Source organism: Hydra vulgaris, chromosome 08 (assembly GCF_038396675.1).
Source record: "Hydra vulgaris chromosome 08, alternate assembly HydraT2T_AEP".
Taxonomy (NCBI): domain Eukaryota; kingdom Metazoa; phylum Cnidaria; class Hydrozoa; order Anthoathecata; family Hydridae; genus Hydra; species Hydra vulgaris.
This window is the reverse complement of record NC_088927.1, coordinates 50,908,371-50,922,618: the sequence shown is the minus strand read 5'-3', so window position 1 is coordinate 50,922,618 and position 14,248 is coordinate 50,908,371. Positions and strand designations below refer to the sequence as shown.

General features: G+C 26.4%; 1 protein-coding gene across 1 annotated transcript in view; it reads left to right on the top strand.

Annotated features, from left to right (window-relative positions):
* The first annotated feature begins 8,295 nt into the window (after nt 1-8,295).
* LOC136083411 (dynein axonemal heavy chain 7-like) overlaps nt 8,296-14,248 on the top strand; it is a 30,095-nt gene continuing 24,142 nt past the window's right edge. The window contains 2 exon segments of the mRNA XM_065802809.1: nt 8,296-8,592; nt 8,679-8,905. Of these exon segments, the coding sequence (XP_065658881.1) occupies nt 8,296-8,592; nt 8,679-8,905 (524 nt within the window).

Sequence of the window (14,248 nt, the reverse complement as noted above, 5' to 3'; positions counted from 1 at the left end):
TAGTTGAATTTATGTGCGAGTTTTCATTGACTTACACCTTTTCGATTGTTGTTCAACCTGCGAAGTTTTAATTTTTTTCTCGAGTCCACGATGATGGGCGTCCATAATTTTTTATAAACACTGTCCTGTAAGGTGTCGATTGATAAAATTATATGCTGTTTTGCGACAGATTCCTTCTTTAATATAATGGTTAGCAACTTCAGCTTTGGTAGCTTTTGGATTTTTTGCAAAATAATTTTTGACATTATATTGAAGAACTGCTCTTTCTTTACCGTTTAACTTTTTTTTTGAGTAATTTTTTTTTTAATAAAACTAGAATATTAAAAAATACAAATTACATTCGAATGCTAAAATATAATATTATGGATTTCAAGCAAAACTAAGTGTAACTTTTGTGTAACTAATTTCTCCTCACCCGTTATATATGGTATGTATCCTCGTATAGTAGTAAAAATTAAAAATACTAATTAAAAAAGTTACATAAACAATAGAATTTTAAAATCACTAAAAAAAACAAAAAAAAAAGTCAAATAAAAAATATTTTACGAAAACAAAATAAAAGGTATAATTATAATATAAAATTATATTGAAAAGTATAACAAAAAAAAAATTTTTCAGTATGCTTTAGTTTTTTTTTTAAGCTTTAAAATTTATAAAGTATAACCAAGCAAAACGTAATTGTAACTTTATTTAAAATATAGATTTTTTTAACGTTAAGTTACATCTAAGCTTACACTTTTTAAGTTTAAAAAAAAAACATTAATATTGTTTTTTATAACTTATAACCCTAAATAATAGTACTAATACATTTTTATTTAAAAAAATGCAATTAATTCATTAATTGCACTTTGCATTCATCTGCTTAAGCTACCGGAAATTAAGATGATCGTTATTCCAAGTAGCTTTTTTTGCGAATTTTTAACATAAAGATCGTTAGTTTGCGAAAAGTTTTCTATAAATAATGATAAATTTTTGCTTGTGGCTGCATATTTTTGAAAGCGTAAACTTTTTTATTTAAGGATTTTTTTTATCTATTATTATTAAAACTTTTAAAATAGTTTCTAATTTCATTTATCCATTATTTAGTAATTATTATTACTCAATAAAGTAAAAACTCTTTTAACTATAATATTATATTAATTATTACATAACTGTTTTAATAAAACGAAATTTATACATTTTTTTTATTTTTGTCATGAAGATCAAATATTTCCTTAACTGATTAGTAGACATTTTGAATCAGGTTTTATTTATGAAGTCATTTTTATCAGACAAGTTTTTTGATAATAAACTCTATACCGTTCCGTCTTTCCTCAACATTCTCTGAGCAGAGCATGGACTCAGAGAAAGCATACCAAGCTCAACGTCGAACTATTGACATAACAAGTGCAACTACAGTGGGTGCTCATATTATTAGAAACACTGTCTTTTTTTTGAAAATTATGTGTTAAAGGTTATTTATTATAGAAATAAAAAGGTTGCAGACTATTTTTTCGTAACTTTTGAGTGTTGCGGTCTATAGTTATTACAAAAAACATACTTATTTATATTTTTTTTAAATAATTCCACTATTGTACAAGCAAAAGATACATATTGGTGATTTATTTTAGTATTTTGTTATCCCTCCCATGGACTTATTACCGCTTCTACACGTCTTGGCATACTTGCTATGCATTTTATTGCATTATTTTGAATATCTATGTTATTGTGCCAGACTTTGATCATCTTTTCAATTAATTGTATTTTGTTGGTGACAATTTCAGAAGCAATTTCCCTTTTCATGATCTCCCACAGATTTTCAATAGGGTTTAAATCTGGTGAGTTTCCAGGCCATGGTAGCACTGGAATTTTCTTTGCTTTTAGGTACTCCGTAACCTTCTTTGCTTTATGGCATGGGGCAGAATCATGCATAAATGTAAATTTTTGGTTCTTTGGGAAACATTCCTTCAACTGTAGAACCAATCTTGAGTCAAGAACTTTTATGTATTGGTCCTGGCGCATAGTTCCCTCAACGATATATAAGCGCCCTGTTCCATGTCCACTAATGACAGACCATACCATTATACTTAGAGGATGCTTTACACGTTCTAAGACGCAGTCTTTGTGGAATTTTTCTCCAGCTCGTCTACGCACAACCTGTGATTTGTTCATCAATATCTGGATTGTCGATTCATCCGAGAAACATACCTAAACAACATCAAAAAAACTTATAAATCAAAGTTTTAATGTAGGCAAATCTCTAAATGGAATGTGTACAACTATAAATAAAGTGCTTACATTTTTCCAGTCATCGACGGTCAAATGCCGATGACTTTTAGCCCAAGCAAGGCGTTTTTGTTGCATTGCTAGAGTGAGCTCAGGCTTTTTAGCAGGTCGACAGCATCTAAATCCTTGTTCTTTAAGTCGGCGACAAACTGTCATTGGAGATACTGGTATTCCAGCATCTTGTATTAAAGTGGTTAGTATTCGCTTAGGCTTATTCCTATTTTCTAGGCAAATATCTCGTATTTTTCTATCGTCTCTTGGCGTTGTTAGCCGTTTTCTACCACAATGTCCTGTTCGTTGAGGAGTATAATCAGCATTTTTGTCCAGATTTTTTTTTATTCGGTTGACTGTTGCCACTGAAACCTTTGTCATTGATGCTATACACCTTTGAGAATAAGAAGTATTCTTCAATAATGCTCCAACTTCTCTTTTTTTTTGAGGGTGAAACATCTTTTGCCTTTCCCGTATTGAACAAAACACGTGATTCTAGTAAACCGTTATAGAAGTCAAATTATATGTAAAGATATTGAATTAATCATGTTTAACTGTAAAAAATAAACACATAAATAGAACTCAATAACAAAACAATAAAAAAATCTTTGAAAACTTTAAAAAGAGAGCAATACACAAACAGCACTTCACGCGACAACAACATAGGTATAACTGCCAAAATTGTCAAAATTCGGGAAAAACCCTATAACTTCATAATGAGATGAAATGCAATGTTGCCAAACTCCCAGATTAAAGTAAAAGGTACATACATACTATTTGTAAAATAAAAAAAATTATTTTGTTAAAATGTTTTGTTAATTTTGAACTTTATTCACAAAGTTTTTAAAATTTGGTCGTGTTTCTAATAATATGAGCACCCACTGTACATCACTTGATTGATGTTTTAAAAGGTTAGGCTGGTAAAGAATGTGTCTCGGTTCTTCAGTAAACCTGCGTGCGACTTAAATTTTAAACATTTAAACAATTTTTCATGTACTCTCCCACAACAAACTCAACTATTATTTTAAGGTTTTTTAAATTCTCATCGTTTGAGACTCAAACTCTGATGCTCTGTTGGCAGTTGTCAACCATCCGGAATGAATAAACCAGTTTCAAGTAAAGCCAAGTCTGCAAGTATATTTCCACTTCTAGTGGCAGAGAATAGTTTAAACTGATCGGAGGATAAAATTTTGATTAACTCCACCTTTAATAAAAGGATTTCCTAAATCAGTTTATTCAAAGGACGGGTTACTTTACATTATTTAATAATTTTCCAATACTGCCTCTCCATATGTTGCTGCTTTGAGTCTCTCATTAAGAGTTGGTATCAGATGACGCAGACAAAGTTCATTTGTATGGAGTGCGCAAACCAGTAATTTTAGCTTTATTTTAATTTTAATTCCAGTCAATGCATTCCTCTACTTAACCTGTGTTAACACTAGTAGAATCACCTTCTATTGCCTTTATTGGTACCATTAAATTTTAATAATTCGAATATATTCTTAGCAATTACTTCAGCGTGTTTTGTATATTTTTAAACTTTTCAAAGTGTAAAATGGAAAAAATACCAACCAACGGGCTCTCGACATACTTTATAATGTTCTTCTTTAATTGTAGCAGGATAATATTTAGTGGGACTTTCAAGTATTAAATGAACTTTTGCATTATCAATTCTGCCGTCAAAAAAAAAAAATACAATCAATAATGCTAGTCCTGCATTGAGTGTCAAACTCTACGAAAAGAGGCTGCATATCTTTTCTGAGCTTGCTTGAGTTTGACGTGAGCAATAACTAATTTGGTATCGTCTTCTTTGATTATTCCTGCATCCATACAAGCTGCCGTTGTATTTACAGCCGTTTCCCTTTAGCCAGTACTACGCCGAATTCTTGCGAAAGCTGTGTTAGAAAAACTTTCATAATTCCTTTGTCCTCTTAAACTTATCTGAACTTCATTTTGTCAACACATTTGATTGAGCTTTGTATTGCTGTTTGTTATGCAACATTCGTTACTAAGTAGTTTCGTAAGAAATGTTTTGCTATATTCAAATTCAAACTTTTCTTCTGACTTCTATTTATTTGTTCTTCAGACGCTTTTTTTTAACTATAGATAAAATAATTGAACTTTCATTAAAATTTGCAATATACTTAAAGTCCAAGTAGTTTTAATAATGTATTTTTTATCTGTTATGTCTTAACATTGGTAAAATACAAATGGTCGTATGTCAAATTTATTTGAATATAGTTACATTTTGTTAGTTTTACGTCGAAGCAGGAAGATATTTGTAATATAACTAAAATTAATATCATGAAGGAGTTTAATTAACTTTGATTTATTAACCAATAATTAATTAAAAACATAACTATTTAAAAACATCTTACTTCAATCTTTTTTCTCCAATTTTATGTAGCTCTTTGTTTTCTTTTAAGTCGATTTGATATGTACCGGTAGTCCTTGTTTCAGCTAAAAACTCTTTCTTAGGAGTCTTTTTTCTTTTCTCACTTGCAATTCTCTTTACAAGTAATAATTTGGCAATTACCATTCAATATATCAAACAATTCGTCAGTTTAGCCTTAAATTTCTTTATCCTTGAAGCTTCCTTTTTTCCTAGCAAGCAGGTTGGCTACATTCCAATCATCCACCAATCTCGCAGTAATTTTATATTACTGTTGTTCGATATGTATTACAGGATATAGAAACAAAGCAATTGCATGGATTCATTTACCAATATACTTTGAGTAAACATCGTTCATTAAGTATTTTATCAGATAAATTCTATTGTTTTTATTGTTTTTTTTTATTTGTTTTTATTGTTTCTTTCTATACCATATCAAAGAAGATCTTTTAGCGTTGGTAACTCCGATACAAGAAAATCTGTTCCATAATCTATGTACTCAGAAAGCTTTGATCCGCTCCTTTTTCTAATTCTTGATGATATTGACTCTGCATGATTAAATAGCAAATTTGCTAACCTTTTGCGTAATACCAATTGCATACCGATTCGATATAAGAGGATGTTACTCAAATTTCAAAAGGAAAGCTGTTGTTTGAAAATAAAGGAACACGCGGTGATATTTTGCAAAAAGCTTATAATTTTTTTAATGACTATTGAACCAGTGTTGAATCTGAAGTTTTTTGTGTCTTTTTGCAACAAAAATAATATACCGATGGTCGATAAAACTTTGAATGTGCTCTGCTTCCTCAAAACTTATTTTAAGTATAATAAAAAATAATTACATATTTATATTATATCAATAAAAACAACGAGTTCTTTTTAATTTAATAATTAAGTATGTTTAGCATTAAAAAACCAAAGAATTTCCTTGTAATTTAATTAGTTTTTTCTAAATATATTTTGAATATATTATTAATCTTTTTAAAACTTTACTTAAATAGTATGTTAAAATCTTTCCACAACAGGTAATTAAAAATCCCAGGATCTCGGGAATAAGTTAATGTAATGCGGAAATTCCGGGATTAAAAATATAGCATGGGATTACTATATATTTTTTTTTTAACATAAAAAAATAACATAAAAACTATTAGTTTGACAATTTATAAGTTGACAACTTTTTATAGCTTTGATATCACATATCAGACATAGAATTCAAAATGAATGGGTGTAAACATTTTTTATTTTACCCTGGCAACCAGGTTGGCTGCATTCCAATTATCCACCAATCTAGCAGTAATTTTATATTACTGTTGTTCGATATGTTTTACCGGATATAGAAATAAAGCAATTGCATGGATTTCATTTATTAATCAACTTTTAGTAAACATTGTTCCTTAAGTATTTTATCAGATAAATTCCATCGTTTTTATTGCTTTTTTCTTATTCGTTTTTATTTTTACTATACCATATCAAAGAAGATCTTTTAGTGTTGGTAACTCCGATACAAGAAAGTCTGTTCCATAATTTATATACTCAGAAAGCGTTGATCCGCTCCTTTTCCTAATTCTTGATGATATTGACTCTGTCATGATTAAATAGCAAATTTGCAAACCTTTTGCGTAATACCAATTGCATACCAATTCGATATGAGAGGCTGTTACCGAAAGACACTTTCCGGTAGCTTAACATATTTTTATTTTTTCTTTTGGAATTAGTTTTAAATAAGTTGTACACAAGTTTTCTTTATACCAGGTTTTTGTTAAAACTTTAAAAAAAAATACCTATACTTATCTTTTATTATATATATCTTTATTTATATATTATTATTATAATAATAGTCATAACCAAGATTTTATTCATGCTTCAGTTCGCTTATATTCTTACACAGTTTTAAAAGTATTTTTTTTTCTTTATCAATTCTAAAGAGATTTACTAAATCTTTCAGTTCAACTTTCTTTTCTCGTAGTTTTTAACTTACCGCCAACAGCAGCACGCTCCTGATATTTTCTGATCTCTTTGTGCTATTCAAATAACTTTTGAGAATAATTTTTCGGCTATTTTTTTTCTCTCATTTTTCTTCTTTTATTTATTTTTATTATTATTATTATTTTTTTTGACAAAATGCAAAACTTATTTGTTAATTAATATCTATAATAATAAGAATATAAGCGAACTTATCTTTTATTATATATATATATATATATATATATATATATATATATATATATATATATATATATATATATATATATATCTTTATTTATATATTATTATTATAAAAATAGTCATAACCAAGATTTTATTCACGCTTCAGTTCGCTTATATTCTTACACAGTTTTAAAAGTATTTTTTATCGAAAATTGGTTTGCAGTTTTAACAAAAACTGTGTTTGAGACACGTCAAATATAGTTAATATAATACTATAATTTTTAAAAGTAGAAAAATAATTGGTTAGCTAATAATATGAAGCAATAGCAGAGAAAGAAATAATAGCTAAAAATAAAAATTAGTAGAAAAAGAAATAAAAAGAATACAACAAAAATAAAAATCCCAGAAAGAACAAAAGCACTTCTTATCGACTTATAGGCTTAAGCGCAAAAAAAAAAAAACATTGTATAAAAAAAGTAGAAACAGCGTAGTTCATAAAAGTATACTACTAGAAAACACGGAAATTACCAGAATCACCTAGCAACAATGACAAACATTAGACCAAACTATAACCCAAAACAATAAATCCTAAAGCTGCTCTTCAATCTTCAATCCATGAAAACGAGCATATCACCCAGAAGCGACGGTCTGCGAAAATCTATAAAGAATGACATCCTTGGCAAAATCCTACTTATTGTGTTAAATAATTTAATAAAAGAAAACAAGCTGCTAGCCTTTCAAAAAGGAGCCCTTATAACATGCATTTATGCAAAAGGTAACACATCAAGTACAGCAAATGGAGATAAAGTTCTTCTACAAACTACAAAATTCATTCGAAAATTTTTACCATCAGACTTAAAAACATACTTCCATTAGTTATTAAAGAAACACAAACTGCTTGCAATCCTCATAGAACAATATTTGAATACTTATCCGTCACCAGACATAGATACCGACATCAGAAACATAGTTATCCGACGCCAGAGACATTCATACAGCAAATGAAAATAATCAAGACGCATCCATAATATCAAAAAGTTAAACAAAAGCATTCGTCAGAGAAGGTAAAATTTTTTTATTTGATTGTTTATTTATTTTTAGTTTTAGAAATCATTTTATTAACATAGTTAAAAGACTGACATACAATGAAGTACTATGACATTAGCTCGCGAATTTTGGTTTCTTTGGATAAAAAACTATTTAAAAATAAATATTTTTTTAAACAAAGAAACCAAAATTCACTGAGGAATAAGACAAGGCTGCACTTTTGAGTGTTCCCGTTGACACGTGACTTTACCATTTATGAGAGGATAAAATTTTGCCATTTTGAGAGGATAAAAATGTAAACAAACTGTTTGCGATATTCTTTTTAAAAGTGATTTGTAAATATTGTGGTATCAGCGTGGCCTAATAATCTACTTTCCATTAGAAAAAACCTTTTTTTAATTTGGATAAAACGAATATCAAGTTTAATAACTTAATTATCTACTGTAAAAAAAATGTCTTATTACAAAACATTTGATCTGCCTTCCAAAAGAAGATATGATAACAAAATTCTACCTATAAATGGTGTAGATCCTTACTCAATACCAGACAGCGAATTCAAAAACAGTGAAGAAACTTTTCCACCTGTAACTTACGCTAATGAGGTAAATTATCTTGTATTTTCACCAAGTTCTTTTACAGCTGAGGATATGAAGACCTATAAATTAGAAGCGTTTAATCAATTGTTAGAAGGATGGGTTAGGAATGTGGGAGTTATTAGTATAGGAAGTTTGAGAATTGTTTTGGGAAAGGTAAAATATTGATAAAGTATGTACATATAATTTTAAATTTTTTTATTGTTTATATCTATTTATTACTTTATAATTTGTATTTTAAGGTGTTTTATTTACAACGCCTTGATGAGGCCCCACTTAGTCCATGGATTGTTGCAAAATGTAGTCGTAAAACTGTATGTGCACACTGTAATTGCATGGCAGGTCTTGCTGAAGCATGCGCACATTTTGCTGCAGTTCTATTTTTGATTGACATAACTGTTAAAATGCCAAAATCTAAAACAGTAACTGATTATAAATCTTACTGGCTACCCCCAAACTCTCCAGCACAGTTAACACCAAAACGTTTATGTGAAATAAATTTTTGATCAAGCATAATCAAAAAACGAATATTAGACAAAAGTTTGTAAGATGACCGAATGATTGCAGTATTTCTGCATTAGTTTGTTCTACCATTAAGAAATCTATTGAAAAGCCAACACATCAAAAACAATTTGACATCAAGTATATTTTTTAATAAACTTAATAAATCAAAATCAAAGGTAGCATTCTTAAAAACAATCCCTGAATATGCTCATGCATACTCTACAAAATTTGATCAAATTAAAGAACCTTAAATGAGCGATTTATATTCTTTAGATAGAAAAAACTCTTAATTACATGGAGTTGCAATCTAATTGTAAATTTATTTATCCTAGTTTAACTTTAACAACTGAGCAAGTAGTTAAAATAGAAAGCTTAACACGATTACAATCAAGTTTTTGTTGTTGGCAATTTCGATGTGGTTGAAATCGATGTTTTTCTCTTAAAAAACTTTAAAGTTGTTGACTCAGGTTCATTTATTAATAAAAATGGTTTTATGGTATTTATTAATAATAATGGTTTTTCAGGTTTATTTTTGTATAATAATAAACAGATTTTAGTTATATTGGTGCGTCACCAGATGGTGTTTTTAAGTGTTCTTGATGTGAAAAATATGTTTAGAAATTAAATGTTCATACAACCTTAGAAACAACATATTACAAGATACAGTTGAAAATAAAAAAAATCTAGTTATCTTTATTTAGAAAAAGTGGTCATTTTCACTTAAAAAAGACCATGCATATTACTATCAAGTTCAAACTCAACTCACAGAATTCATATGCAGTAACAAGAGTTACTGAATATGAATTCTGTGATTTTTTTGTATGGACAGTGAAGGACATTTTAATTCTTAGAAATCCTCGCGATGAAAATTTGATAGAAAATATTTTTAACATATCGAAGGAGTTTTTTAATAGGATTATCATTCCTGAACCGATTTCAAAGTTTTATAGTGAACCTGAACATATTGAAAGTAATGTTTTATCATTTCAAGGTGAGATTTACTACAATCTTGAGTTCAAAAGACGATGATTCGATTAGTTGTACTATTAACATTGTTATATTAGATGTTTTCATGTGAAATGTATGAAAATTTATAAAATGTCAAAAGGCAATTGGTTTTGTCCAGAATGCAGATAAAAAAGAAACATTTTAAAAGTAAAAAAGAAACTTGCTACGAAAGCAAACAATTCTATATTTGATTAACAGTTTTACACACACACATAAATATATATATATATATATATATATATATATATATATATATATATATATATATATATATATATATATATGTACGTATATATATATATATATATATATATATATATATATATATATATATATATATATATATATAAATTAGTAAAAAACACTTATCTAACTTTTATCTTCTACTTTAAGTTTCACAATTGCTGGATCATCAGGAAAGAGTTACTAAATCTTAAAAATAATTCAATATATAGAAAAAAATATTTTAGAGGAAGTTATAGATTATTATAAAAAAATTTTAATTACTATATTTTTTTGTTAACGGGAAGTTACAGAAAGTAATTATTATATAATTTTCTTTAGAATGGGGGTAGTTTAATTTGGTCATTTGTTTTTATCATTTTCTAAGAGGTATTTATTTTCGTGCCTACATTCAGAAATAAATTCAGATTTTTTATTTAATAAATTTTCTTGATTTAATTGAGTAATTATTTCAAATTTTTCTTGCAAACATAGCATACATTTTTTGGAAATGTTATTATAGGCAGGGGCAGATTTTAGAATAGACCATTGTAAATTAAAATTTTTATTTTTTTCTTTTAAATCCCAAGTATATTTTGACACCCTAATCTCTTTTGAATTTTTTTTGTGTTTAAACGATTGTTTGTGATTGGCATAGCCTTTTTTCCATTCTCCTCGAATAAGCCAATATGTTGTTTTTTATAATAATTTATAACTTCCTGTAAAATATTTTTTTCTATAAATTGAATTTTTTTTGAGATTTAGTAACTCTTCCTGATGATCCAGCAATGGTGAAACTTAAAGTAGAAGATAAAAGTTAGATAAGTGTTTTTTACTAATTTTTTATTGCTCTGTTCTTTAAGAACATTGAGAACTCTATTTGTAAAATACACTAACATAATTTACGTATATATATATATATATATATATATATATATATATATATATATATATATAATATATATATATATATATAAAATTTTTAAATGATGATGATTTATGTGTGTGTGTGTGTGTGTGTGTATATATATACATATATATATATATATATATATATATATATATATATATATATATATATATATATATATATATATATGATTTATGTGTGTGTATATATGATTTATGTGTGTGTGTGTGTATATATATATATGTTTATATATATATATATACATATATATATATATGTATATATACATATATATATGTATATATACATATATATATATGTATATATATATATATATATATATATATATATATATATATATATATATGTATGTATATGTATATATATATATATATAAATATATATATATATATATAAATATATATATATATATATATATATATATATATATATATATATATATATATATATATATATAGATATATATATATATATATATATATATATATATATATATATATATATATATATATATATATATATATATATGCATGATGTACAACATCATTTATATTTCAAGTCAAACATTCCTGCCTATAATGTAATTGAAACAAAATGATAAAGTTAAAATAAAAAGATTTATGTGCAAACTAATACATATAAAATGTTACCTGCATGTTAGTAACATTTATATAGAACAAGGCATCAACAAATATAGTACTACTTATAAATTGTAATTTGAAAAAGTTGTCTCCTTTGTCCGAGCTATCTGCATGATGTACAACATCATTTATATTGCCAGTCAAACCTGCCTGCTGCAAATATAGTAATTTAAATAAAATGATTAGCTTAAATAAAAAGATTTATGCACATATATAAATGTTACCTGTATGTTGGTAACATTTATATATAACAAGGCAGTAACAAATATATTATTACTTATAAATCATAGTTTAAAAAAGCTTACTTCTTCTTTGTCCAATCTTTCTGAAAGATTTAAAACATTTTTTTATCGCCAGTCAAACTTGCCTGCTTATAATGCAGTAATTTAAATAAAGTTAAGATAAAAGGACTTAAGCACACACTATTAAATTCAAAAATTTATAATATTTTTACTTTACTATTTAAAACATAATAAATATAATAAATATGTAATTTGTTACATATGAAAATGTAAAAACATAATAAATATTAAAGTGTGTGTATAAATTAATTTATTTTTACTTAAGACAAGCACTTCACATTAGTTAAATATATAAAAAAAAAATAATAATTGTATTATAATAAATAATAGTGTATTGTTTATAAACATCACTTTTATATGCTTATATTTAACTGAAGTTAAATCTTGTGCATTAATTAACTTCCCTTTCTGATATTTTTAAAACATTACCATAGTTTTCCTTCTCCAACTAAGTTGTTCTTGGAACATCATTACAAGTTGAATCCCAAAGATTACGCTTATATCTTTTCTGGTTAATTCAATCTCAATTTACCATTTTATTTTGACAGCTTTTAAACTATTTAAAAAAATATTAAATGTAAAAACTGACAATGTTATAAATGATATAAATGATGAACAACATTATTTATATCACTAGTCAAACCTGTCGGCTTATAATGTAGTAATTTATATAAAATAATAAAGTAAAAATAACAAGATTTATACACAAACTATTACATTATTTACATATTCTAATAATTCTGGTATTAGATAATTAATAACTAATAATACTATTGAATAATAGTAAGAAAAAAACATAATAAATATCCCTACTAGATCTACTCGCTAACTAAATCCCAACTTGAATGGTTGCATTAACAAAAAGACAAAAGCAACTTAACAGAACTAAAATTAAATAAAACATTTATCATAAAATAAAGTTTTTTAATACTTAATAAACATTTACCATACAATAAAGTGTATTAACTTCAAACATTTTTATGCAAACTAAAGCCATTAAAGAAAATTAAAAAAGATAATACTAGTTATCTTTTGTACATTATTTATCTAATCTTATCCAATACACTGCTTATCTAAGCTAATCTAATACACTGCTTATCTAAGCTAATCTAATACACTGCTTATCTAAGCTAATCTAATACTCTGCTTATCTAAGCTAATCTAATACACTGCTTATCTAAGCTAATCTAATACACTGCTTATCTAAGCTAATCTAATACACTGCTTATCTAAGCTAATCTAATACACTGCTTATCTAAGCTAATCTAACACACTGCTTATCTAAGCTAATCTAATACACTGCTTATCTAAGCTAATCTAATACGCTGCTTATCTAAGCTAATCTATTACACTAGTTATCTAATGTACATTAAACAGAAAATATTTGTAGTAAACCAAATCAACATTAAAAATCAAACTGATTCACTTGATATACTTGCTATACTATTGCAAGGTATGCAAAGTAAGCAAAGCTATTGGCAATAGATAGAATAAGTATATGCATAAATAATATATAATTAAATATATAAATAGTAAATAAATATGTTCATTCTATAATGTGTATTATAATATGATAATATCTAGAAATGTAAAAACAGTAAAGACCAACAAGACTAAGACCAAGACTAAGACCATTTTGATTCAATACCAAGGCTAAGTTAAATGATTCTTGAGGACGCCTTGTGACCAAGATTTAAACTCGAGACCAACATCTCTGATAATATCATGTTATGATGCATTATAAATGCATATATACATTTGCACATAATACATTTACATGCATTATAAATGCATATATACGATGCATTATAAATGCATATATACAATGCACATAATACATTTATCATATTCTAGCTATTGCAAATATGTCTAGTTGTTTAGGTCTGTATGTTTAGTTTGAATCATATTAAATGTAATGCATTATAAAAAACATATAATTTATAGTCTTATTAAATACAGAAAAACAGAAGAATGCAGAAAATATTATTTACTCATGTTACAAATGATTGTAACTCTACAAGTTATGACAACATCTTTAAAAGCGCATTTGAAATTCACCCATGGGAAAATCCATGCAATTTCTGTTTTCCATGGGAAAACCATTGTTTACTCATAGAATTCCATGTATATGAATCCCGTAAGGGATTGTAGTATAAGTTTTGCATTACTATCTAATGCTGTTTTATTTGCGAGGTATTTTATTC